At 40.3% G+C, this 23,729-nt stretch overlaps 3 protein-coding genes across 3 annotated transcripts in view; 1 reads left to right on the top strand and 2 right to left on the bottom strand.

Annotated features, from left to right (window-relative positions):
• Positions 1 to 6,029: 6,029 nt before the first annotated feature.
• On the bottom strand, positions 6,030 to 13,034 carry LOC113230784. The gene is made up of 10 exons (XM_026464872.1): positions 12,947 to 13,034; positions 12,054 to 12,253; positions 11,453 to 11,559; positions 10,574 to 10,947; positions 9,678 to 9,810; positions 9,341 to 9,581; positions 9,085 to 9,275; positions 8,657 to 9,023; positions 8,478 to 8,591; positions 6,030 to 7,732 (listed from the first exon to the last, which is right to left on the bottom strand). The coding sequence occupies exons 2-10, from the start codon at positions 12,246 to 12,248 to the stop codon at positions 6,824 to 6,826; spliced, it is 2,631 nt and encodes an 876-aa protein (XP_026320657.1). The 5' UTR covers positions 12,249 to 12,253; positions 12,947 to 13,034; the 3' UTR covers positions 6,030 to 6,823.
• A 5,322-nt stretch (positions 13,035 to 18,356) lies between these two features.
• Positions 18,357 to 19,720, top strand: LOC113230760 (NADH dehydrogenase [ubiquinone] iron-sulfur protein 3, mitochondrial). The gene has a single exon (XM_026464842.1). It carries the CDS (start codon positions 18,385 to 18,387, stop codon positions 19,198 to 19,200), a length of 816 nt encoding a protein of 271 aa, XP_026320627.1. The 5' UTR covers positions 18,357 to 18,384; the 3' UTR covers positions 19,201 to 19,720.
• A 208-nt stretch (positions 19,721 to 19,928) lies between these two features.
• Positions 19,929 to 23,729, bottom strand: part of LOC113230787 (cactin) — a 13,337-nt gene continuing 9,536 nt past the window's right edge. Inside the window, exons 9-10 of the mRNA XM_026464876.1 lie at positions 21,555 to 21,630; positions 19,929 to 20,637 (exon numbers count right to left, since the gene is read on the bottom strand). Of these exons, the coding sequence (XP_026320661.1) occupies positions 20,449 to 20,637; positions 21,555 to 21,630 (265 nt within the window). The 3' untranslated portion in view covers positions 19,929 to 20,448. The remainder of the gene's footprint in view (positions 20,638 to 21,554; positions 21,631 to 23,729) is intronic.

A 23,729-nucleotide genomic window follows, 5' to 3' on the forward strand; every position in this document is an offset into this window, starting at 1 on the left:
AAACAAATATACGCGATTTAAATCCGGAAAAATAGTTTCATTTCCTAAGATTATCCATTTTCGTAAAATAAATGTTCTTTGACTTTAACATTAAACAACTCTTGTTCTTACGCAGTTACTATTTCGAATAATGCTAATGTGAATTAACATGTTTAAATGTTTATGATTATTAAGTTAAAGAAAAATATACAATCAAAATAACGTATCACTGCTATAAACATCATTCCATTATCATATTTTATTAGAAGTAATTCAATTGACTCTAAAAAAATAAAAATAAAAGATATAGGAGCGCAAGATCCGCCATATTTGACACTAGTAACAACATGTTGTGAACTTGTGATCAAGAAGGAAATATTAGCGTAGATGTTTTTTATTGTGCTTTGAAGTGTAATTTACTAATTTATTAACAAAACTACGAGTCATAACCTGTTTTGTTCATAAATCTGTTAGCTGCACGGGCGCCGAACGAGTTACGGGAGAAGCGCGGGGAAGGGTCCGTAGCTAACTAACCCTAACACAATATAACAAGCCGCGACCACAAATTAGAAATATATAGTAGGACGCGACTCGCTCATTTGAAGGCCTAATCTAATTAGGACTAGTGAATTACTACTACCTACATTAATTTAGAGTTTTATATACCATTATGTAAGTATAACGATTCAATAATTCCGCTTTTGACTTTTACAAATTACTACTAATTGTATAATGATTAATGAATTACTTGTAATATAACATTAAACTTATATTAACTAAATTGTGTAACATTAAAAAAAATAGATTGTGCTTGATAAATAGGCAGATAATTATTAACTAACATTTACAGGGAAAACGGACACAAGATTAATGTCGCAAAGGTGAATGTTTCGCCTGCTCCATACCGCAACCACACTCTTCTTCTCGTGCCACTTGCTTACATTTGTAATCTTAGCCTAACAGAAGGGATCTTTCCTACTGAGTGGACGTCTGCGACTATGATCCCGATTTTTAAAGCTGGGAATAAATATGATCCCAATAACTACAGACCAATTTTCCTATTAAGTTGCTTCTCCAAGATTCTAGAAAAACTAGTTAACGGCGTCTTGTTGATTTTCTAGATAAAAGTAAATTAATATCTGACCGACAGTTGGGCTTTATACGCGGAAAATCCGCTCAGGATGCGGTCTCTTTGCTTACTAACATATATCGGATCACCTGGACAGCAAGAAGGCCTGTATGGGGGTTTTTCTCGATTTGGCGAAGGCCTTCGATACCGTGTCCATACCCATTCTTGTTCGAAAGTTAAAATCTCTTGGTATTCGTGGCATCGCACTCGACTGGTTTCATAGCTATCTGTCTGGTCGTTCCCAAAGCACAAGAATTGTAAATCAATTAAGCAATCCCATGCCCATTCACTTTGGGGTGCCTCAAGGGAGTGCGCTGGGCGCCACCCTTTTTACTGTGTACATAAATGATATTGTCTCTGTTCTGGACCACACTGACACCGTCTGCTATGCAGACGATACCGCCATTATTTTCAGTGGTCCTAATTGGTCCAATGTATATAGTTTGGTCGAGTGCGGTATGTCGCGGATAGCTGCTTGGCTTCGTGGCAATCTCTTGACGCTAAACTTGACGAAAACCCATTTTTTGTGTTTCCATAAGACAAGTGCCTCTGCTCCTTTGTACTCCCCTGAAATCCCGGTTCATTCTTGCAACCCTGAAAAGCGAGCGTCTTGCAAGTGTCAAAGCATCAGTCGGGCCGCAAATGTAAAATATCTTGGCGTAGTTATAGATCAGAGGCTCACCTTCGGAGACCACTTGGTTGCTACCGCCAAAAGAGTACGTAAATTAATATACTTTTTTAGGAATCTCCGTGCGGCGGCCGACATAAGATTACTGGGAATGATATACAAGGCTGTGTCACGCCCTGATATCAATTTTGCAGTATCCTACCTAAGTTAATTTTTGGATAAACCTAATGAGAGTACATGGAAAAAGTGCGAAAAGAGTATTCGTTACTTAAAACATACTCAAAATCATCCATGATTTTCTCATAACACAGTCCACTGTGTTATGAGAAAAATGGTGATAATATTATTAGTCTAGAAGCTTACTCTGACGTTGACTGGGCAGGTGATAGACTATCTAGGAAAAGTCTAAGTGGATGTGTTGTGCTGTTTAATAATAAGGTAATATTTTGGTTTTCACGTAAACAAAATTGTGCACAGTTAGTTGTCAACCGCCGAGGCGAAGCATATTGCGGCCGCCACTACTGCTAGTGAGTTACAAAATATAAAAGGTCTTTCTATGGATTGCGGATGTAATGTGATTCCTAATATTAAGATGGACAATATTAGAGCCTTTTGTATTACTTAAAGTTTTGAAAATAGTAAGAGATCGAAACATATTGATATTCGATATCATTTTTTCTAAAGCCATTCCCTTGATGCTGCAGCGTCGCATTTTTATTAATACCTAATTATTCTCACTGTCAATATTTTTGTACAATTTAATTATAATACATGCGAATAATTCAATAGTTCATTTAGAAAACATTTGTTTTGACATGTGATGTACTTCCCTTTGACAACAGTACTATGTAGGTACTGCGAAATGGACACGGTTTACTTATTTTCGATTCCCGTGTTTGACACAGACCAATGTAATGCTATCTCTTTTGGCTTAAAACGGCACGTAATAGTTAAACAAAGACAATAACATGTTTATGTTTTCGACGTCGAAATGCATCATATACATATAACGTCTGATTTATATATGTCAACATGTCCTTTAGTTTCCATAGTCTAAGGTATTGATTGTTAATGTTTTGTAATATCAAAGCGAGGTGGAGAGTTGAATATAAAATTGTCTCTGCCTTTACACTTTGAAAAATACGTTGTTCTTTTTATTGACACGTGAATAAAATGGCGTTATTTATTTAAACTAATAATAAAATACTATTGTACGAAAAGAGTTATTTCATTTATAGAAGGGCACCCAACAAAATGCACTCCTAGACTTATATGTAATACTGGAGAAATAAGCGGCAAACGACTCGGTATAAATGGATAGTCGACTGCGTCGCCTGTCGGAAAGGCAAAATAGTCTGCCGATTCGTAAGGCGGCACCAGTGTAAATTTACTATTACTCCCGTGTTTGGAGCGATTCTCGGAAAACAAAATGACATTCATATGCATTCATAGTTTAAATAGTGTCAGTAAAAAAACCGACCACAAAAGTACGTGGAATTGCATATAATTACCAAATTTTATTGAAATCGGTTACCCGAAAGTGCTCAAACCCGGATTTATCCCCCTGTTCGGGACTGACACAGGAGATAATAAAAATCGGTTCTCACTGCTCAAAGTATATTGAGAGAGAAAAACGCCTTGAATTGGAGAATAGCATAATCAACCATTAAAATTATTGCTCCTTGTAATAAAATTTAGGCGCTATTTATAAAAATGAATCGTCGTGTGTGAACAGCCACCCTTCGACGTCGATGATTTTCTTCTAAATTAAATGGAACCACTATGGAGGTACCCTCTTTCCAACAAAATAAGAATCATGAAAATTGGTTTACAAATACCGGAGTTAACGTGTAACATACATACAAAAAAAAGAACAGTCAAATTGAGAAACTCCTCCTTTTTTTGAAGTCGGTTAAAAAGTAATTTTGGACAGACACTGTTTTGCTTCTACATCCCCCATACTTAGAATAATAACACATAGAATGATAGTTTCATATCAAACGACCTGTCACAACTGAGGCAAAAATCAAATTCATGTAGGGTAGTTTTAGTAGTAGGTTAATTTTCGGTTTTAGTGAATATTTATATAAAAATACAAGTTGAAACGCGTTACTTCCTTGTGGAATGTGATGTTAGTATCTATTTTATGTTTGTCTTACGTATTTTTGCAGTCATTTACCGCACATTTCGTCATTTTTAGCTAAATTCTTGATCTGTTCGCGGTGCAAGTTGACCTTGAGCGCTGAAAGCCCGCCCGCTCGTGTAGGCCCTTTTGGCGCGCTTCAATTTGCCTCACTTAGCGTGTGCGGACTAGGTTTCTATGCGTTATTATTCTAAGCCCCCATATATATAACAATATGATGAGGTTCACTAGGAAATGTTGCTGCTGTAAAATAATGCTGTAAATCAACTTTGATTTACAGCAGCAACATTTCCAATACAACGATATAAAGCTAAAATTGTGCAATTTCAGGACGTCGCGTGCATCTTAACGAAATCTATCAAATTTAGTACCAAAAAAATGTACATAAATTGTAATATTTAGTACCTATTCTTAAAAAAATTATACCTCTATCGGGACGAAATTATAGCTAAATCAAAATTGTAATTTTCGTAAATTTTTAAAAATTAATTTTCCGCCATTTATTTGGGTAAGCATAGGTTTCACCATACAGCCACTTCATATGTCAGTATCTTATCTTGTTTTGATGGAAAATGGGCGGGTGTAACTTTGAATTGCTGTAACTTCGTTCTGATGGAGGTATGTACAAAATTTTTAAATAGAGGTACTATTCTAAATAATACAATTTAGGTATGTACATTTTTTTGATAACAAATTTGTCAGGATCTGTTAAAGTCCCGATCTGTTAAATATGGATCTGTGGATTTGTTAAACCCGCCATTCTTATTCTCACAGCATCTAATAAGATGTGAGGGTGGACTTTACTCCTTTGGCCGGAGGTGCGATAGTAGAAGAGACGGTGGCGGGTCAATTCGCATTTTTAAAATATTTGTATTATTGTGTTCACATTTTTGAAAACTGAGTTTAATGCGTGCTAACTAACGCAAACGAAAAGATAAATGAATTTATCATTGTAAAAATATGAAAGGCACTTTAATGTACCAAGTAGATCCAAAGTTATTAAATTTTAAATTTATGTGATAAAATGGTAAAGACCATAGTGATACGGTAATTACTTTTTTCTGCACTGTAATGACGCTATATTACTGGCTATGACGAATGGGACTTTGGTTAAAAATTTTTAGGCTTGGAATCTTAAAAAAATATAATAACCTATCATAGCATTTATCTTCTTAGTAGTTGGAGCTAAGAAGGACGTTTTCAAGAAACAAATTTGTTTTCACAAAATAAATAGCAAGTGTTTCAAACCACTCTTTAATCACCATCTTTAAAAATTCTTAAAAGAAAATTAAGTCACTTGATTGTGAACTTGAACGTAATTTTTTTATGCGTAAATAACAAATTAACAATGTTTCTTATGCGGAAAATTTAAACTAAAATACTCTACTAACTTCTTCATTTAAGAAACTAACAAAATTTTTCGAAAATTAACACTCATTTTTAACTTTTTATTAACAAAATGTAACAATGTTCTTATGAGTAACAAAAATAGACTCTAAATGATTAATTTTAATGTTTATTTAGAATCATTTGTGTTTAATAATAATAATGCTATATTATATACTTTGATCTCTTATGATTCTCTTACTCTTGATCTAAAAATTTCTCTTGATTATAAAATTAACAGCAATTTTTGCAACAATGTTTCACTTAAAATTAAAATAAAGATTTCTTTAAAATTGTACCTAATATAGACAGATAACTAAACTTAACACAAACATTTCAGACTCATAAAAATTCTTAATAATTTTTAGGGACAACAAAACTAAAATCACTAACTTATTTGTAAGTGATCTGTTTACTTTCTTAATTCTACCGTTAAGATATGACGAGACACTTGCTCCGTAATATTCCAGCTTCCTAACATGAGTAATACGGTTCACACAATCAAATGCTTTTGCGAGGTCACAAAAACCCTTATAGCGTTCTGGGACCTTTCCGAAGCATCAAAGATATGTTAGTAGTGCTACCCGGCATTGCTAGTCGATCTACCACTAGTAAACCCTTATTGTTCACTATGAAAAATGTGGTTCCTACCGAAATAGAACAGTAGTTGCATCAACATAACCTTTTCGAATTGAAATGGGCCTATAGTTGCTAGTAAGGATGAAATAAAATAAACTGAATAACTTTGTTGTGATTTTTTATTCCTGAATCACACAGGTACAGTAAGAAAGTATATAATTTTTAGAAAGTCTCTAATTAATTAAATGTCGATCTAAATTGAGCGGCCGCGCGCGCAGTGGCATGTTTCGTTTAGACAAAAATTCCTCGGCATAAGAAACAGAAAACTTACAGACAGCCAGAAGGGACTTCTTGTCACGAATCGCATAGCCAGTTCGAGCCACTCAATTCGAATCACCCCGTTCAGCATTACAAACTAATTGAAAAACAATAAACAGTCTACAAAAGTACAAGAACGTACATATAATTACAAGCGTACACGCCTAGCTTGTATTCGTGAACAAGCCAAAACACAAAAATACACGAAGTCCGTTGTACGGTCTCGATGTTAGCCGGTGATCGTAGCTACAATATCGAACAACAAAAAGTTTGTATCCACGGACGGCGCGCGTTTCGTCATGCGAGCACGATCATCGGCCGAAAATCGGGCGCGGCCTGCGCGGATCGAAATCAAAGTTTTTTAATAATCAACAGGTACAGAGAGATTCCAAGTTAACACGGTACCGCGAAATAGTCACTACGAAGTAGAGGACACGTCATACTATAAGCACTAGAGCCACCGGACAAGTCAACGTCAAAAGTATGCTTAATTAACGAGGAACGCACTAGCCTCCATCCTTAATCCTACGTTAAGTATAAAAATAGATTGTTACTTATGAATGGCACGGGAAGTGCAAAACGGGCGCCGGGCGCTTTACTCGTACTAGTCGAGGCGAGTTTTGCACAAGAACGTTGGTCGGCCGCTCGGAAGGCCCGGAGATCAGGGCAGCTCGAAGCCGGGCGGCGGCCGCGGCTCCGTCTGCGTAGTGACGCTGGCCGAGCGGAACTCGGCCGCGTCGGGGTTCAGCGTGGACACCCGCGCGGGCGCGTCGAACCGCCGCCGGCTTATGGTGTCCGCCATGTACCAGTGCGCGGCGTTGCGGTCCACGCGGTTCAGCAGGGAGTATATCTCGCACTCGGACGCCGACAGCACGACCGCGCCGCTGGCCGCGGGGAAGCGGCGCGGCTCGGGCGGCCGCGGCGCCGGCGCCCCGCTGTACGGCGGCGGGGGCGACGGACAGGCGCGGGGCGGGAACGGGAACTGCAGCGGGGGCAACGGCGACGCGAACACGTGCGGCACGGGCGCGAACGGCGCCACGGGGTGGAACAGCTGCGGCGGGGGAAACACGTTGTACAACGGTATCGCTCGCACCAGAGCCGGCTGCGGGGAAACGGGCAGCATCCTTCTCGCGACCGGCGGCGCCAACGGGAAGGGGTGCGGCTTGACGGGCGCCGGGAGGGTTTCCGCGGGCAAGATCGCGGCCCGAGGCGAACGGGGCGGGGCGGTCCCGCGCTCGGGGGAAGCGACTTCGGACTCGGCCTCCTCCGAGGGCGGCGCCGGCGAAGGCGGAGGCGAGGGCGACGAGTGCAGCGGGAGGAGGGGCACGCGATTTATCAGCTTCACGAGCGACGCGGAGGGCGACGTCGCCGCCGCCAACGCGCTCGGCGGGGGAGCGGCGGGGGGCGCGGGGGGCGCCAGGGGCGATAGGCGGCAGGGCACGTGGCGGCGAAAGTCCTCGACGAAGTCGAGCTCGATGCCGTCGCGCAGGTAGGCGTGGATGTCGGCGAAGTTGGGCGTGGCGCCGTTCTCCAGCGCGTCGAACCGCGGGTACAGGTAACTCTCGGACGCCTGCAACACACGCGGGGAGCCGTCACGCGAGGGCCGGCCGCCGGAGGCCGTATGCCGCGGTTCGACGGCCGCGGCTGGCCTGCCGCTTCTACGACTCCGACCGCGACGCCGCGTCGGACCGTCCCGGGTGCTCGGCCTAGCCCCGCAATGCGGTCCTACCGGAGATACGACGTGCGGTTACAGTGAAGTCTGTCAAATGTGTTGTTCCCGCGCGGAGGACAGACCGTGGGCGCTGCAAAGCGAAACTTTGCAAAAAAAGGAAGGAGGTCGCGAAAGGCTTTTTTATTTAAAAAAAAACGTTTTATTTGAAAAAAGTCGTCAACCCGAAAACTCGCAGCTCGGCAGCGGAATAAACGGCGAAGTCGCGAGGCGAACGACGGACGAAGAAAAGCGTCGACAATAGGCGTTTCGTCGAGAGGTGCACCCGCTTCGGTCAGGTGGCCTTCGCGGCGGCCAGGCGTCTGCGCAGCAGCCGGGAGAGGGCGGCGGGGCGCGTCGCCTCGGCGTGCAGCGCCCGCAGGCGCGCCAGCCGCAGCGAGCCGGCGGCGGCGGCGTCGGCGACGGCGACGTCGGCCACGTCGCAGCCCCACGGCGCGATGCGCGGCGCCGGCGCGCGCCCCGCCTCGGAGGCGGACGCCGACACCTCGCTGCGGCCGTCGCAGTGCAGCACCACGGCCAGCAGCGAGTCCACCTCGTCCGAGTCGGCGTCCGAGGCCTCGGCGGCGGGCGGCGCGGCAACACTCACCGCCAGCGCGCTGTCGGGCCGCGAGTCGGCGTGGCCGGCGCGGACCAGCTCCCGGTCCAGGCGCACGTCGCGCTCCGTCGACGTGTCCACCAGGCACACCTCCAGGACGCGCTCCTGCGGGGGGGGGGCGTGAGCGGGCGGGGGGGCGGGGGGGCGGGGGGGCGGCGGGCGGGGCGCACCTCGTGGTCCACGGCGACGACGTCGGCCACGAGCGGCCGGTCCTGCACCAGGCGCAGGAAGTGCACGCAGGCGGCGTGCGGCCAGCGGCGGCCCTTGGCGGCGGGCCGCACGCCGGCCAGGCGCGCGCGCATCGCCTGCGCCGGCAGCCGCGCCCAGCGCCGCGGCAGCGGCTTGAGCGCGCTCGCCGCCGCCGCCTCCACGGTGCCGTAGTCCACGTGGCGCACCTTCACGGTGTCGCTGTCCACCACCTTCACGACGATGGAGCGGTGCCAGTCGCGGTCGTACAGGCTGCTGCAGTAGTGGCCCTCGCGCACGGCGCCCACGGCCAGCACGCGGTCGCGGCCCTCGCCCGCCGAGTAGTACTCGCTGCGAACGAACGCCGTCAGAGCGCCGGCGACGACGCGCCTCGCGGCCCGCCCGCACTCACGTCATCTCGTCCATGAGCTCCTCCATGGCGATGTGGTAGTCGTCGCCCAGCCGCAGCAGCCAGAAGTGCGACGGCGAGTACACCTCGCCCACCATCACCTCCACCATGACGCCCGGCTCCAGCCCCTCCAGCGACGCGGGCGGAATGCTGTCCGAGTACTGCATGCAGTCCGCCGGGAACACGTCCGGGTCCTGCGCGAGAGGCCGCGTGAGCGGGGCGGCGGGGGCGGCGGGGTGGCCGCGACGGGGACACTCACGAAGTCGATCCCGGGCAGCGCGTCGTCGAGGTCGAGCGCGCGCGGCGGCTGCGGCGGCGGCGCGCTGCGGCGGCGGCTCGAGCGCACGGGCGGCGCCGCGGCCAGCCTGCGCAGACGCAGCAGCAGCGCGCCGGCGTCGCCCGCGCGCAGCATGTCGACGTCGGCGTCCAGCTGCGCCGCCAGCCCCACGATGGTGGTGAACCCGAACCGCGAGAACTCCAGCTCCCGCCCGTGACGCTTCCTGTGGACGACCGTTCGCGGTGTCAAACCGATTCTCAAACCGCATCCTCGACGCTCCGTCCGTTATCTCACATTGCATCAATGAACAACGCTTCACCTGTACAGCTTCATGAGATCGCTGCACCACACGCCATCGGGGCTGTCGGCGATTAACTCCTTCACCTCCGCCTTGAGCTCCTCGAGTTGCGCCTGTTTGCTGCTGCTGCCGCTCGACGAGGGATGACTCTGTGCTGAAGTAATGAACGGGTCACATTATTTCATAAAAAGTGTATGAATACCTACGATCCGAAACTTCAACAAATACACAGAAAATATTTACCAAAATTTCAATTAACGCACCTAGAGCGGACACTACCTCCCTCTGAAAAGCCGAAAACGAAGGAATTTTTTCTGAGTGTTTTTTCTGAGTGTTCGATATTTGTATTAATAATTATAACAAACTAGTGGAGTAATTTCACAAAAAATAATTGAATATCAATTCAATAAAAATTTAATTATATATATATAGTTAATTTTATACAAAAAATTTAGCTTAAATTACAAACCACTACAGAGTAGTTGCTCGTTACATTCCAAAATACAATAGATACATCTATTACATGATTTCAAATGGGTGTATTATCCACTCTATGCAGTGTATTAGTCTATTCCAATCTCTGATGATAACTCCAAATAAATAAAAATAAAAAGAAATTTACAAAATGATTACATGGTAACCGTTCGGCCACGGAGGCAGTTAAATAACTATTATAGTATAATAACTATTGTATAGTGAAAAAATATGGTGGTTTGCATCAATATTAGACATAACTGGTTGATGACTGTACCACCTCAGTCAACCGTGATCATGAGACCTGTAAAGGGCCCGAAACGACGGTTTGTTTGAAAAAACAAATATACGCGATTTCAATCCGGAAAAATAGTTTAATTTCCTATGTGTAACAATCGCGAAAACCTAAGAACTCGAAAATTATTACACCTAAAAACACTTACATGATGAACCAGCTCCATAATCTGATATCTGCCTCTGTGATTCGTCATCTCTGCATGATTTCTCTTCTTCCCAACACAATGTGGTGTCCAATATTGGAAGTCTTCTTTTTACAAAGTTATCATATGCTAAACTGTTTGTCACCTCTTCATGTTGTTTTGGCCTTTGATTGCTATGTTTTGATTGATATTCATCATAAACTTTAGTATTATTTACAGGTGGTTTTGGTGTGCATTGCACTTCTGATGGCTTCTTGTCAATTGACTTTGCAACTTCAACCGAGGATGATACACGTTTTGATTTAGGTACAAAAGTTTGTACAATCATATTGGTAGTGTTTACTGTTGACTCTGGTACACTTCTTCTTTTTCCTTTGCTGTGTAGAAACAATATCATGACAAGTAAGTGGTAAGCGCCCAGAAAAAAGTAACCAAAAACAACACAGCCCACTATGGTGGAAATAACGTCTTTATGGTGATTTCATCGAGATATATCATAAAATCCTGACATACCAGTTCATCCTACCTGACATATATCTTAAAAAAATTTAAAATTTCAAACTATCACATGGTCTGGTGACTACCAGCTAAAATTAGTTTATGCTCCTACCTAAACACTTACTGCTAATAACTTCTTCAGCACAGTTGTTCATAACTTGAAAATGCTAGCGGAAGACGATGATTTTAGTGTCCGTTAATGCCTTGAAAAACAGACTTACCAACTGGCTACAAGAGTGAATCAATGCTAAAAATGTTAAAACAAAACAGCACTGGAGACTATCAACTTGAAGACTGTGTTATGAAGTCTACAGCGATAACTGCGAATCTACAATCAAATAATAACTGAAAAAATTTAAAAATTTCAACAACAAAGAGACTTACATTTTGTGAATAGATGACATTTTTTGTTTGCGCACGAACTCATCGATATGTCTAATATTATCTGTCACAATCAGAATCAGCTGGGGATTGGATGGCTGCCCCTGAAACTGTTTTACACACATTATTATTACTTCTTCAACTGCAATAAATATTTAATGATATTTTATTAGTACCAGAGAGTTCCTTGTGAAGGAGTTCATTCAGAGAAGTACTGTACCTTATCTATTTCTGCCACCAAGTAATAATGTGAGTAGTTAATGTGTTCCGGTTTGGAAGGGTGCTAGTGAAATTACAAGCACATGGGACTGGTCAACTTATGTCTCATGGTGACGGGCACAGTGGCAGCGCTCCTAAGAGCTTTGCAATTTAAAGCTCTGATTGGCACTACCACTGTTTTGAACAGGCATGTCACTCAGCACCAGCCACATGACTCATTTGTCCAGTCACTTGGTATTATAAAAAAATAATGTACATTTGTATCCTGTGGGAATTCTATTCTAATTTTGTCATATTTTGTGTATAAAGTAGCAAAATAATAAAAATAAGGGTGTGAGAATTGGACCATGGGGCTAAAAAAATAATTCAGTGATTTATGCCATACCAAAAAGCAGTCAGAACAGTGCTCCTTCAGAAACTGCAGGGGATCCCTATATCCAAACTTAGATACAGGCAGGGCCTGGCCCATCATGTTGCGATAGTCACGGAGCAATGAGCGCAAGTCCATTTCAGTGGGGCTGGACACTACCAGGGACCGCAGTGTTGACTTCAGCTCCTTTAACTCTTTTGAATCTTCCATATTTGCTTAATAAAGTCAAAAATAAAATTATAACATAATATTAACACACAATGCATTTTGAAATATGATTAATGAATACAGTTGCACATGAATTCATCAAAATTATGAAATATTTGTACAGGTATTTGATATAATATATGAAACCGGTCTATACTTCCTCAAAACAAACACAACATTCAGTACAATAATTGGGTATGACAATAAGGCATCGAGATCTAGTATCTATACTGTTTTATTGGTGTGTTAGTACTTTAACAGTATGATAAACAAGTAACTGATAAATTCATACATATGGTATTAAAATCAGCTTGCTTCATGGTTCACTGCACTTGCACGAAAGCCACTTCACTAGTTAAGTTTACAATAGCCCTTATGCAGGGTAAACAAGAAACTTCTTTTACGAACCTACCTACCCACAAAAAAGTTACATATCATCATAAATTACTTAGGGCAATTATACCTTACACGATTCTTTGAGACAATTGATTAGCCTAAATTCAACGGCTTTAATGTAACAATGAAAATCTACAAGGTGACGAAACTTTGCCAAAGCTTGTTTTATAACCACTTTGTCGTAAATAAATATAATTATTTGAGTTTAGTCCTAATAAATAGATTCCTGAATAATATAGGAATAAGAAAATAATATTATTACCTACTTAAAGTAACATTTGTGGTAGTAACAGGAATACTAATACCTGTTAGGAAAAAACTTTGCTATTTCAAAATGCCCATTTTTCCACGCGTGGTCTCCTCTTTGTCAAACAGTGGACAGACGACAGCATTCTCTTTGAGACGACAGAGACTATAGTATAGGACATGTTATGTTGACATATATAAATCAGACGTTATATGTATATGATGCATTTCGACGTCGAAAACATAAACATGTTATTGTCTTTGTTTAACTATTGCGTGCCGTCTTAAGCCAAAAGAGATAGATAGAGATATTACATTTGTCTGTGTCAAACACGGGAATCGAAAATACGTAACTTTATCTTTAAATGCCAACTGTGTCCATTTCGCAGTACATGATACGGTTGTCAAAGGGAGGTATATCAAATGTCAAAACAAATGTTATTCCAAGTGTTTTATTGAATTATTCGCAAGTATTGTAGTAAAATGGACAAAAATATTGACAGTGAGAACAATTAAGTACTAATACAAATTCGTCGCTGCAGCGTTACGGGATGTGGCATTTGAAAAAGCGAAGATCGACCGAATATAACATTGTGCAGGCACGTGTTATTTTTCTGTCTATAAATCACTCAAAAGCCCAAATATCTTATGTAATTAGACATATTTAAGCAGTTAATTCATAAATCTTGCCAAATTTTGCTTTGGTTTCTTCAGATTGCCTGTTTGTTTGTATATTTTGATGATTGTTGTTAACGATTATTTTGAGTTAGTGTTGTTCTTGGAAGCGTACATAATATCGATATTCTATTAGTAAAATAATTCACTACGAGGTTTTTATTAGTTTTATTTTACTACTATTTCAAGTTTACCTACAAATCAAAAAAGAAAATAGAATGGTTGGAAATCATACATTGAATCAAAGACCTTCTTCATTTATTCGCTTCATTTTAAAGAGTCAAATTTTAACATGACTTTGAAAGAAAGAAAGAAACATTTATTCAGTATCCTTAAATTGTATGTATACATAAAAATAAATTAAAACTAAAATTACTGATACTGAATGGGCACCGCTCAGCATGTGCCGTGGCTGAGAACAGCCACGTCGCTGGTATTATGCGGAGCCCAGGGAGTGCGTCACAGGCGCACTAAACTAATACTACAAAAACATTGACTTATTTAAATTCGCAATATGCGTACAATGAATTTATGATGCGACAAAATGTGTGATGCTTAACTATATCTATACCTATTGTTAATTTATTTATAATTTATTTATAATTAATTGATAATATTATGTTATGTATGCAAACACCATTCAACTATCAAACAAACTTAATTATATGTAAAAAAAAAGAAAAGAAAAGAAAAACTACTTATTTCCTAACTATAAAGATTCCAAAAAGTATAACCGAATTAGGCCACATATACATACAAAATCCACTTATACACAAATGATACATCTAATATTTCTTATGTGTTTTTTTGCAATTCTGTTAAATAAAATCTATACTTAGTTTTTTTTAAAAGAATAAACATTATTAGAGTTCCTGATTGGAGGGGGTATATTGTTCCAGCATTTCGTGGCAGCATAACGGAAACTGCCACGAAATGCAGAAGTGTTGTATCTAGGGCAAACTAAACGAGAAGCCGTTCTTATATGGCGTTGTGAAAACTTAAGTTTGTCAGAAAGATACGAGGGATTTTGTGTTTTTATTATTCCGAAAAGAAGGCAACCAAAATGAAGTGCACGACGAGATTTCATGTTCATTAGGTTACTACGATTGAGATAGGGCGTGATATGGCATCGAGGAGGGATCACAAAACAGTAGCGGGCACACGCATTCTGGACTCGTTGTATAAGGGTCTTAGTCCTAGCCAACAAGCGGTCACCAATTACAGTGTCGGCGTAATTAAGTTTTGACAGAATCAGAGCCTCACACAGATGGATTCGCACATCTACGCTAAGATATTGACGAACACGATATAAGACCCTCAATCTATAAAAGCAATTACTCACAATATCCGTGACATGTTTCTCAAACCTTAAATCACTATCCATTATAACCCCCAAGTTACGCGCTTCTGTTACCTTCTGAACTATGTAGTCTAATTTTTAGATCGTGATTATTGATTTGTTGTTTTTGACTTTTCGTGCCCAGCACCATGAATTTCGACTTGTCTGGGTTTAAAACTAGACAATTACGGACAGCCCAGTTTCGAATTCGCTCCAAATCTGCATTGAGTTTATTAAAAGCCGTAGCAGTGTCATATGTCTTGAAAGTAATATACAGCTGGAGATCATCGGCATATAAATGGTATCTACAATTTTCTATCGAGTTACAGACATCTGCACTGTACAGGATAAAGAGGATCGGCCCTAAGATCGACCCCTGTGGAATTCCCCTGTTAACAGGAGAAGAATTCGATACACCTCTCGAACCATCGTCGAAGCTAACTTCAACTCTCTGTGAACGACCATCCAGGTAACTAGCAAACCATTTCAAAGCAGTACTGTCGAAGCCGTAATATGCCAGTTTCGAGACGAGGAGGTTTGTGTTAATTGTGTCGAAAGCACGGGAAAAATCAAGGAGAACGAGGATTGTACCCTTGCCTACATCTTGTCCTGCCAAAATGTCGTCGACAACGTCCAACAGCGCTGTTGCCGTACTACGGCCAGCTCTAAAGCCAGACTGTTTCTCAGGAAGTATATTATTCGCTTCGAGGAACTCTATCATTTGTTTAGCTACAACATTTTCAATGATTTTCGACATGTAAGGTAAGATGCTAACGGGACGGAGATCTTTAAGTTCAGCTGGATCATTAACTTTTGGTATCGGTTTAACTATGGCTTTTTTCCAAATGTCGGGAAAAATTTTGAATGTAACTATATTACATGATAATGCAATTCCATATTATTTTTATTCCAATTAGGTTTATTGGTAAATAATTTTATATTGAATTTAGATTAAACACGACTCATTTACTAGGCATTCTCAGTTCCTGAAAACAAAATTATCCACTCGTTTCCGATTTTTTCCCACTGCCAACTCTAACTACTAAAAATTCTTATTTTATGAAGCCAACAATAGAAAGACCATGTTGGTCTAACGTTGCCGGGTGAAAGCCAATACTAACGTATAGACAGCCTATTTGCCTTGCCTTGGAATCGTTCGGTGTCACTCGCTTAACTGACCGAGTGAAGGCGAGCGCTAACGTGTATAGAGTTCGTTTGACGTGGCTTGTCACAACTCGCAGTTGCTCGTGACTACTTGTCTCACTTCGGAGAAGTGTCGATTTTTCTCCACAAATCAAAGGCGCACGGCCAATAGTAGTTAATTGACATTGTATAATCAGACATTTGCATGCTATTTAATATATGCGAAACATGTTTATACTAACACTGCCTCTTGTTACATCTCCTGTTATACCATGTCTTAAGCAAATAAACGTATGATAATAATATTATTATTGATAATATTACTACTATCATTGTATTTCCAAAATTAAATGGTAGTATTAAAGATTCACTTAAATCAGTCACTGATATTAATTCTATACCAATGCATAAATACAAAATAGGTTTCACTATTTGGAATATGTTGAAAATTTCTCTATGAAACTATGAATCTTGAGGTTGGACATGTATAGGATTTATATTTCAAACGTTTCTCTTTTCTATATACTCTCAAATTACAAACACTGTTTTTTTTCTGTGCAATTTACTCGTAATATTTCTCTTTTCGTAATATTTGATTATTTGTAAACGCAAAACAATAAATTCAAAATTTCATGTGACATTCCCGGATATTCCTATAATAACCTAAAATATTCCCAAATGGAATATTGATCTACTTTAATTAAACGTCTGCATGTCGATAATGACTTATCGATAGATTATGGTACGACTAGGGTACGACACTAAAGAAATCCGCCATTTGTTGGTTCAATTTTTGTTTAGGTATGCACGTTCATTCCGTAGTTAAGGCAGCTCCTTTCTTTTATTTTTTTTCATCCTCTAGGGGTCGTATTCCAGAACTCTACTCTATGCTCAAGTCCGGACTTGTGTATGATTTAAAGCACTAGAAATCATACTTAAGTCCTTGCCATTAGGATCATATTTCCAGCGCTTGAAATCATACGTATGTCCTGACCAGTCCTGACTTGAGTATGATTTAAAGCAATGAAAATCATACTCGAGTCCTTGCCATTAGGGTCGTATTTCCAGAGCTTGAAATCATACTCAAGTCTGTTCAAGTGCTGACTTGAGTATTGAGTAGAGTTCTGGAGCGACAGACAGACAACACAACAAAGTTTTAAAAACTAGTAAGTGGCTGAACTGCAAAAAGCCAGGAAAAAAGATTTCTTTCTTGGCTTTTTGTGATGAGAGATTCAGCCACTTACATTCAAAGTGTTTTGACTAAAACCACAAATTAGAAAGACAGACATAAGATATATATCTGTGACTAAAACGGCCCACTATATAAAATAATTTTATTCCAGTATTACTCTATTCTTTGACCCATACCGCCGCGCAGGCAGGAGACTGATCACACACTATTCTGCATATGGCCCACGTATGGAGTCTTGCATGAAGCATTGCAGGATTGCAGGATGGCTTGCACGCTGCGACTACATTCATAATCCTGCATTGCGCGGCTGACGGCAAAGCGGTTTTTTTTTATGATACCGAATGACGGGACGAAAACGTCGTGTGTCTGGTGGGAAGCGACACGCCGCGCGCCGCGCCAGCCCGTAGTAGTAGCAGGGCCACTCAGAACTTTAAAGTGCAAAGATGAGGGGCACTGCCACAGCGCTCGCCACCCTGAGACGTAAGTTGACAAATCCCATGTGCCTGTAATTACACCAGCACCCTTATCCTTCCAAATTGGAACGCAGCTATGCTCACACTACTGCTTGACTGCAGAAATGGGTAAAAGTAGGTATTCACTATCCTGCATTGCAGTCCGCAGGTTAGTGTGTGAGCAGTTTCATACCTGCGCGGAGCATAGTGGGTGCAAAAACGAGTTTGCCTTTCAAAAGATTTTTCGTAAAATAAAATGTTATTTGTTTTGTTTTGTTTCTGGCACTTAGCGGTTTGCGTTTATGCCACTGCAAAACGGGTAAACTTATTCACGGAAAACAATGGAAAGGAACGACAGTTCTATGTAAACGATGTAAACAGTTCTGTCAAAGACATCAAAACATTGAATAATCTTTTGGAACAAGTTTTTTTTCGTGTTAATGTCATAAAAATACGAGTACATACATTCTACATTTTATATGCATCAAAATGATTCTTTTTTCCTTATAACTTTTTTGGTCATTTTACTGAAGAAAAAGAGAAACTAATGACTAGGCAGTATGGTCTCTGACCTTTGCCTGTTCTGTGCGGAACGAAGATATAGTCAAAGTGACATTGACAACTTACTTTCAAAATTTGTACTTTTCTGTTCTGTTTACGAACAGAATTACGTAAGTGTGAACTCATTGTTTTGCGATGTCGTTCTTCTTAAAACGCACCATTGGTGCAAGTTACAACCTTGGACGCGTTGTTTTGCATAACGTGAAGCCAGCAAGCATTCAGTTGGTGGCGGCAAAAACAGATCAGGCTGCAACCCCTGAAATAGAGACTCGGCCCACCGTCGCCAAACTAGATCCTCTGCAAAAATCTCAGCTGGTCGATTTCGGCAGATATATTGCGGAATGTTTACCCAGATACGTTCAAAAAGTGCAACTCACAGCGGGTAATGAATTGGAGGTGCTCATTCCTCCAGAGGGTGTCATTCCCGTACTATCATTTTTGAAAGACCACCACGCGGCTCAATTTACGAATCTAGTGGACATCGCAGGGATGGACGTACCCACGCGTCCCTACAGGTTCGAGATTATATACAATTTGCTATCTCTTAGGTACAATTCTAGGATTAGAGTGAAAACGTACACTGATGAGTTGACTCCCGTTGAATCAGCGTGTGAAGTCTTCAAAGCAGCTAACTGGTACGAAAGAGAGATCTGGGATATGTATGGAGTGTTCTTTGCGAACCACCCAGACTTGAGGAGGATTCTGACTGATTATGGTTTCGAAGGACACCCATTCAGAAAGGACTTTCCACTGAGTGGCTATGTAGAGGTGCGCTATGATGATGAGCAGAAACGTGTGGTTGTGGAACCACTGGAATTGGCACAAGAGTTCAGGCGCTTTGAACTCAGTGCACCTTGGGAACAGTTCCCCAACTTCCACTCACACCCCGCCACTGAAGAAGTCACCCATCTACCGGAGGACCCTAAACAGCCTACCCAAAAAAAGCAGTAGTCTGTATAACTTGTAGTTTACTTATATTGTGAATTAAAGTTTTATTTCATAGTTGCCTTGTTTAGTAGTTTACAGTTTGTGGTCCAAACCACAGCAATTTAAAAATATTAAACAAAAATCTGAATTTATTCATCATTTATTTATTCCACAATAATACATGACTCAACTATTGATAATAATGCCTAAAAAGGATATCCCCTGCACACAATTGAAAATGAAATGTACACGTGTACAGTACTTTCTTAACATCACTCGGCCATCTTTGGATTTCCAAATGCACCCAAATACAAATTTTCAATTAAAGTAAATTAATACATTTATCATCTATAACAACTTGAATTCAAAACTACACATTTTATTGTTATTTTGTTTAGATTTCCAAATGAACTATATAGAGATGAAAAAAAATTTTCCTTTTTATAATAACATTTACTCCATACAATATTGAAATTGTGTTATTTTATGTAATTAAAAGTTATTAACTAATCGTATCAATTCAGTCAGAATTGGAAGCTATTTTTTTCATTTGATATGGCTGTGCTTCAGTGTGTCTGTCCACCATTATGGAATTATCACTTTCTGCTTTACAAGTTAGTAATAAAGTAATATGACAGTAATATGACAAACTTTGTTATTGGCTATATACGTATATTATTATGATTGTAAACGAAAATTAAAAAGCTGTAAAGTTTGCAAATAAACAAATAAATAAATAAAAAGTTACCACTATTGTCTTTTTTACAATTGCTGTAAATTATCTGTTGTGCCTGTGATTTCAACAACTCCTCTTCTAAAATAAAATGAAACTAGTCTAAATAGTAAATTTTAAGACTGACAGTAATAAATAGCTCTACATTTATAACTAATTTTCAATATATATTATCTAACCTTCAAAAACATAACCAAAATAATAGCCTATGTATGTACTTCCAAGTCAATTGAGCGCATCCAGTTTTGACAAAATCCATGACAGCCGAAACGCAAAGATTTCCAAGAGAATAAATAGTTGTACTGTGTAATATTATTTTTTGCTTCAAAGTCATTTCAAAAACAAGCAAACATACTATTGAGAAACTTTTATCCAGAAAATTGTCACTTCAATTTTTAAGTATTGTTTTTATTGCGAAATCGTAATTACAATAGGTTAACAATGCAATCTACTAACTTGTAAAACTCAAAAAGCTAAAAACCTTGAACTTAGCAAATATTGTAGAATATTTGATAGTAGTGTTCAGCCTCAGAATTAAACTACCGGCGATAGCGGTATCTCTTGAAGTGGAACCAGAGCTGGAAGATGTTGTTGTGGAAATGGCAGCGGAAGCCGCGTTTGTAAGAATACTCCCATTCGCGATTCACTATTTTGAATGCAATGTCTTCATAAGGTGGCCCTGCATGAAACCGAAGTACTGCAAAGTCTGGATTTTCTGGACATATTTTCTGAAAACAAGTATAGGTGTAGTTTCTTAAAATTATTTAGTACATTTTCGTACTTCAATGGCATTTTATAATACAGCATATGAGGAAATGACGGCTACGACAGAGAGTTTACAATCAGAATGTGCAAAGTTGAAAAATGATAATAACCTATTAAGATCAACAGTAACAGATTTATCGTCGCGTCTTAATAACATTGAACAGAACTTGAGGGAGAATAATTTGGAGTTACATGGCGTATCTGAACATCGCAGCGAAAATCTTTTAAACTTGATGGAGCAGTGTGCTAGGGTGGTTGGATATAAATTAGTGGAGAAGGAAATTGCTCACTGTACTAGAGTTGCAAAACAAAATAAAGACAACAAAAGTCCGCGTACTATTATTGTTAAGTTTAATGACATCAAAAGTCGTGATGCTTTTTATTCTGCTGTATATCGGTATAATAAAACCAATCCCACTGACAAGCTGAACACTGCACACTTAGGAATGGCAGGCGACAAAAGACCAGTCTATGTATCGGAGCATCTATCGCCTAGCAATAAGATTCTGCATATGGCTGCGAGGAAGAAAGTCAAAGAACAAAACTACCAGTTTGTTTGGGTTCGAAATGGTCGTATCTATGCACGAAAAAACCCGGATTCGTCATACATTCTGATAAAGAGCATTGACAGTTTGGACCTTTTACGTTAATTAAAGTTTTTATTTTTTTTTCTCTCTAAAATTACATTATGAATGTTGTCTGGATGTTCAAAAATATAACAATGGCTCTTTCCATTTACTATCAAAACGTAAGAGGTCTAAAAAGTAAAACTTTGGATGTATACAACTCGGTTCTATGTAATAATTACAATATTATTTGTTTATGCGAGACGTGGCTTAATGAAACGGTACTATCTTCTGAATTATTTGATGAAAGATACATTGTGGTGCGTAGGGATCGCGATGGCAACTTTATGAAACGTTTTAATAAGCATCATGGTGGCGGAGTACTCATTGCTATAAAAAAAGATATTGATTTTGTCGTTAAGACTGAATGGCATTCAGATATTGTTGAGGATTTGTGGGTTCACTTAAAAATTGGTCCAACAACTACCATAAATATTTGTATTGTGTATCTCCCTGATTATCTGCCCTCAGCAGATTTCACAACATTTATAGTAAATTGTAAGAATGTTTTGAACACTCAGATTAATAGCATAAATTGTATTTTGGGAGATTTTAATTTACGAGATATAAATTGGTCTATTAAGTCAGGTACTCCCTTAAATCATAACTGTGATAAATCGGAGGCACTACATGACCTGTTTAGTTATACAAACATATATCAATTAAACCACGTTTTAAATCATAATGATGTCATATTGGATTTAGCTATTACCACTCATCCAGATTTGTTTAAGCTGGCAAAATCCTTACCCATAAGTCGATTGGATGCCCATAATCCGCCTTTTGAACTGGATTTTCGAGGACTACTTCCATCTTTAGGTATTAATAGAGCTGTTGAACGTTTTTGCTTCCATAAAACCGATTACGCTGGCTGTATAACGGAGTTGAGCAGAATAGACTGGGATCGACATGCAGCAACTCTTAGTTGTGATGATCTTGTGGTTTTTTTCTATAACACGCTGCGTTCTATCATAGGAAAGTATACCCCCAAAGCTAAAATTAGAAGTTCGTACTACCCTGTATGGTTTTCTGTTGGTCTGAGAAAGTGTTTAAGATCAAAATCTAAATTTCACGCACGTTTTAAGTTGTTTGGCAATCCACGAGACTGGGATACTTTTACCGCTCTTAGATTACGATCGAAACTACTAATGGACCGGTGTTTCAAGACCTTCATAACAGATATTGAAACGGAATTGGTAATAAATCTAAAATCATTTTGGCGCTACACTAAAACCAAACGCATAACCAATGATATACCAAGTAGTCTGTTCCTCAATGACCGTGTTGCTACTACTGGTCATGATGTTGTTGATCTCTTTGCTGAATACTTTTCATCGGTTTACGATAGCAATACATCAGGCGTGTATGCAACAGACTTCCCTTCGTCGAGTTACTCAATAACTAATTTTAAAATTACAGAGGATGATGTGCTTAAAAAATTAAAAAATATAGATACTACTAAAGGAGCGGGTCCTGACGGTATTCCACCAATTTTCATACGTCTGTGTTCCTCTGCATTGGTTGGTCCCTTAACTAAAATATACAACAAATCACTAAGTAATGGTGTATTTCCGTATTTGTGGAAGGTAGCTAAAGTAACTCCTATCCACAAATCTGGTGACAAAAAAGATATCACTAATTATCGCCCTATCTGTATTTTGAACTGTTTTACTAAATTATTCGAAAGTTTTGTGTATGAACAAGTTTACAAACATTTAAGTCCTTTACTTAACCAAAATCAGCATGGTTTTGTGACGGGAAGATCAACGCATACGAACTGACTGGTCTACACTTCTCACATTTGTGATGCTTTTGGTCGAGGTAATCAGATAGACGCAGTATATACTGACTTTTCAAAGGCTTTTGACCGTGTAAATCATTCTATTCTTATAGTTAAGGCTCATCATCTAGGCATTCACGGTAGTCTTCTGCGTTGGCTAGTTTCGTACCTTCTTAACCGTTCACAACTAGTGGCTTTAAATGGCTATAACTCTGAGCCATTCATTCCGGTATCAGGGGTGCCCCAGGGCTCTAATCTTGGCCCGCTTTTATTTTTGATTTTCATTAACGACCTACTGGATAGGTTTCACAGCTTATGTCTTGCTTATGCTGACGATATTAAGATTTTTAGAGACATTGTGAGCGTAGAGGACTGTATAAAGCTACAGGAAGATATTGACATTCTATGTGAGTGGTGCCAGTTGAATCAGATGTCTCTAAATACCGAGAAGTGTCAAATAATAACTTTCACTAAAAAGAGGTTTCCGATTGAGTATACTTATGAGATCGGGTCATCTCCCTTAACACGAGTTTTCTCTGTAAAAGATTTGGGCGTCATATTTGATTCCACACTTTCATTTAGACTACACTATGATCACATACACAGAAAGGCGAACAAATTATTATCTTTTATTTTTCGGGTCTCGAAG

The sequence above is a fragment of the Hyposmocoma kahamanoa genome, unplaced genomic scaffold, assembly GCF_003589595.1.
Source record: "Hyposmocoma kahamanoa isolate Upper Pololo Valley unplaced genomic scaffold, ASM358959v1 64, whole genome shotgun sequence".
Taxonomy (NCBI): domain Eukaryota; kingdom Metazoa; phylum Arthropoda; class Insecta; order Lepidoptera; family Cosmopterigidae; genus Hyposmocoma; species Hyposmocoma kahamanoa.

Coding starts and splice junctions, on each gene's coding strand:
- LOC113230760 (XM_026464842.1), top strand. CDS start 18,385: ATGTCGTTCTTCTTAAAACGCACCATTGGTGCAAGTTACAACCTTGGA.
- LOC113230784 (XM_026464872.1), bottom strand. CDS start 12,248: ATGGAAGATTCAAAAGAGTTAAAGGAGCTGAAGTCAACACTGCGGTCC. Junction 9,582..9,677: donor GATCTCATGAAGCTGTACAG/GTGAAGCGTTGT, acceptor GGTCGTCCACAG/GAAGCGTCACGGGCGGGAGC. Junction 9,276..9,340: donor CGCTGCCCGGGATCGACTTC/GTGAGTGTCCCC, acceptor CCTCTCGCGCAG/GACCCGGACGTGTTCCCGGC.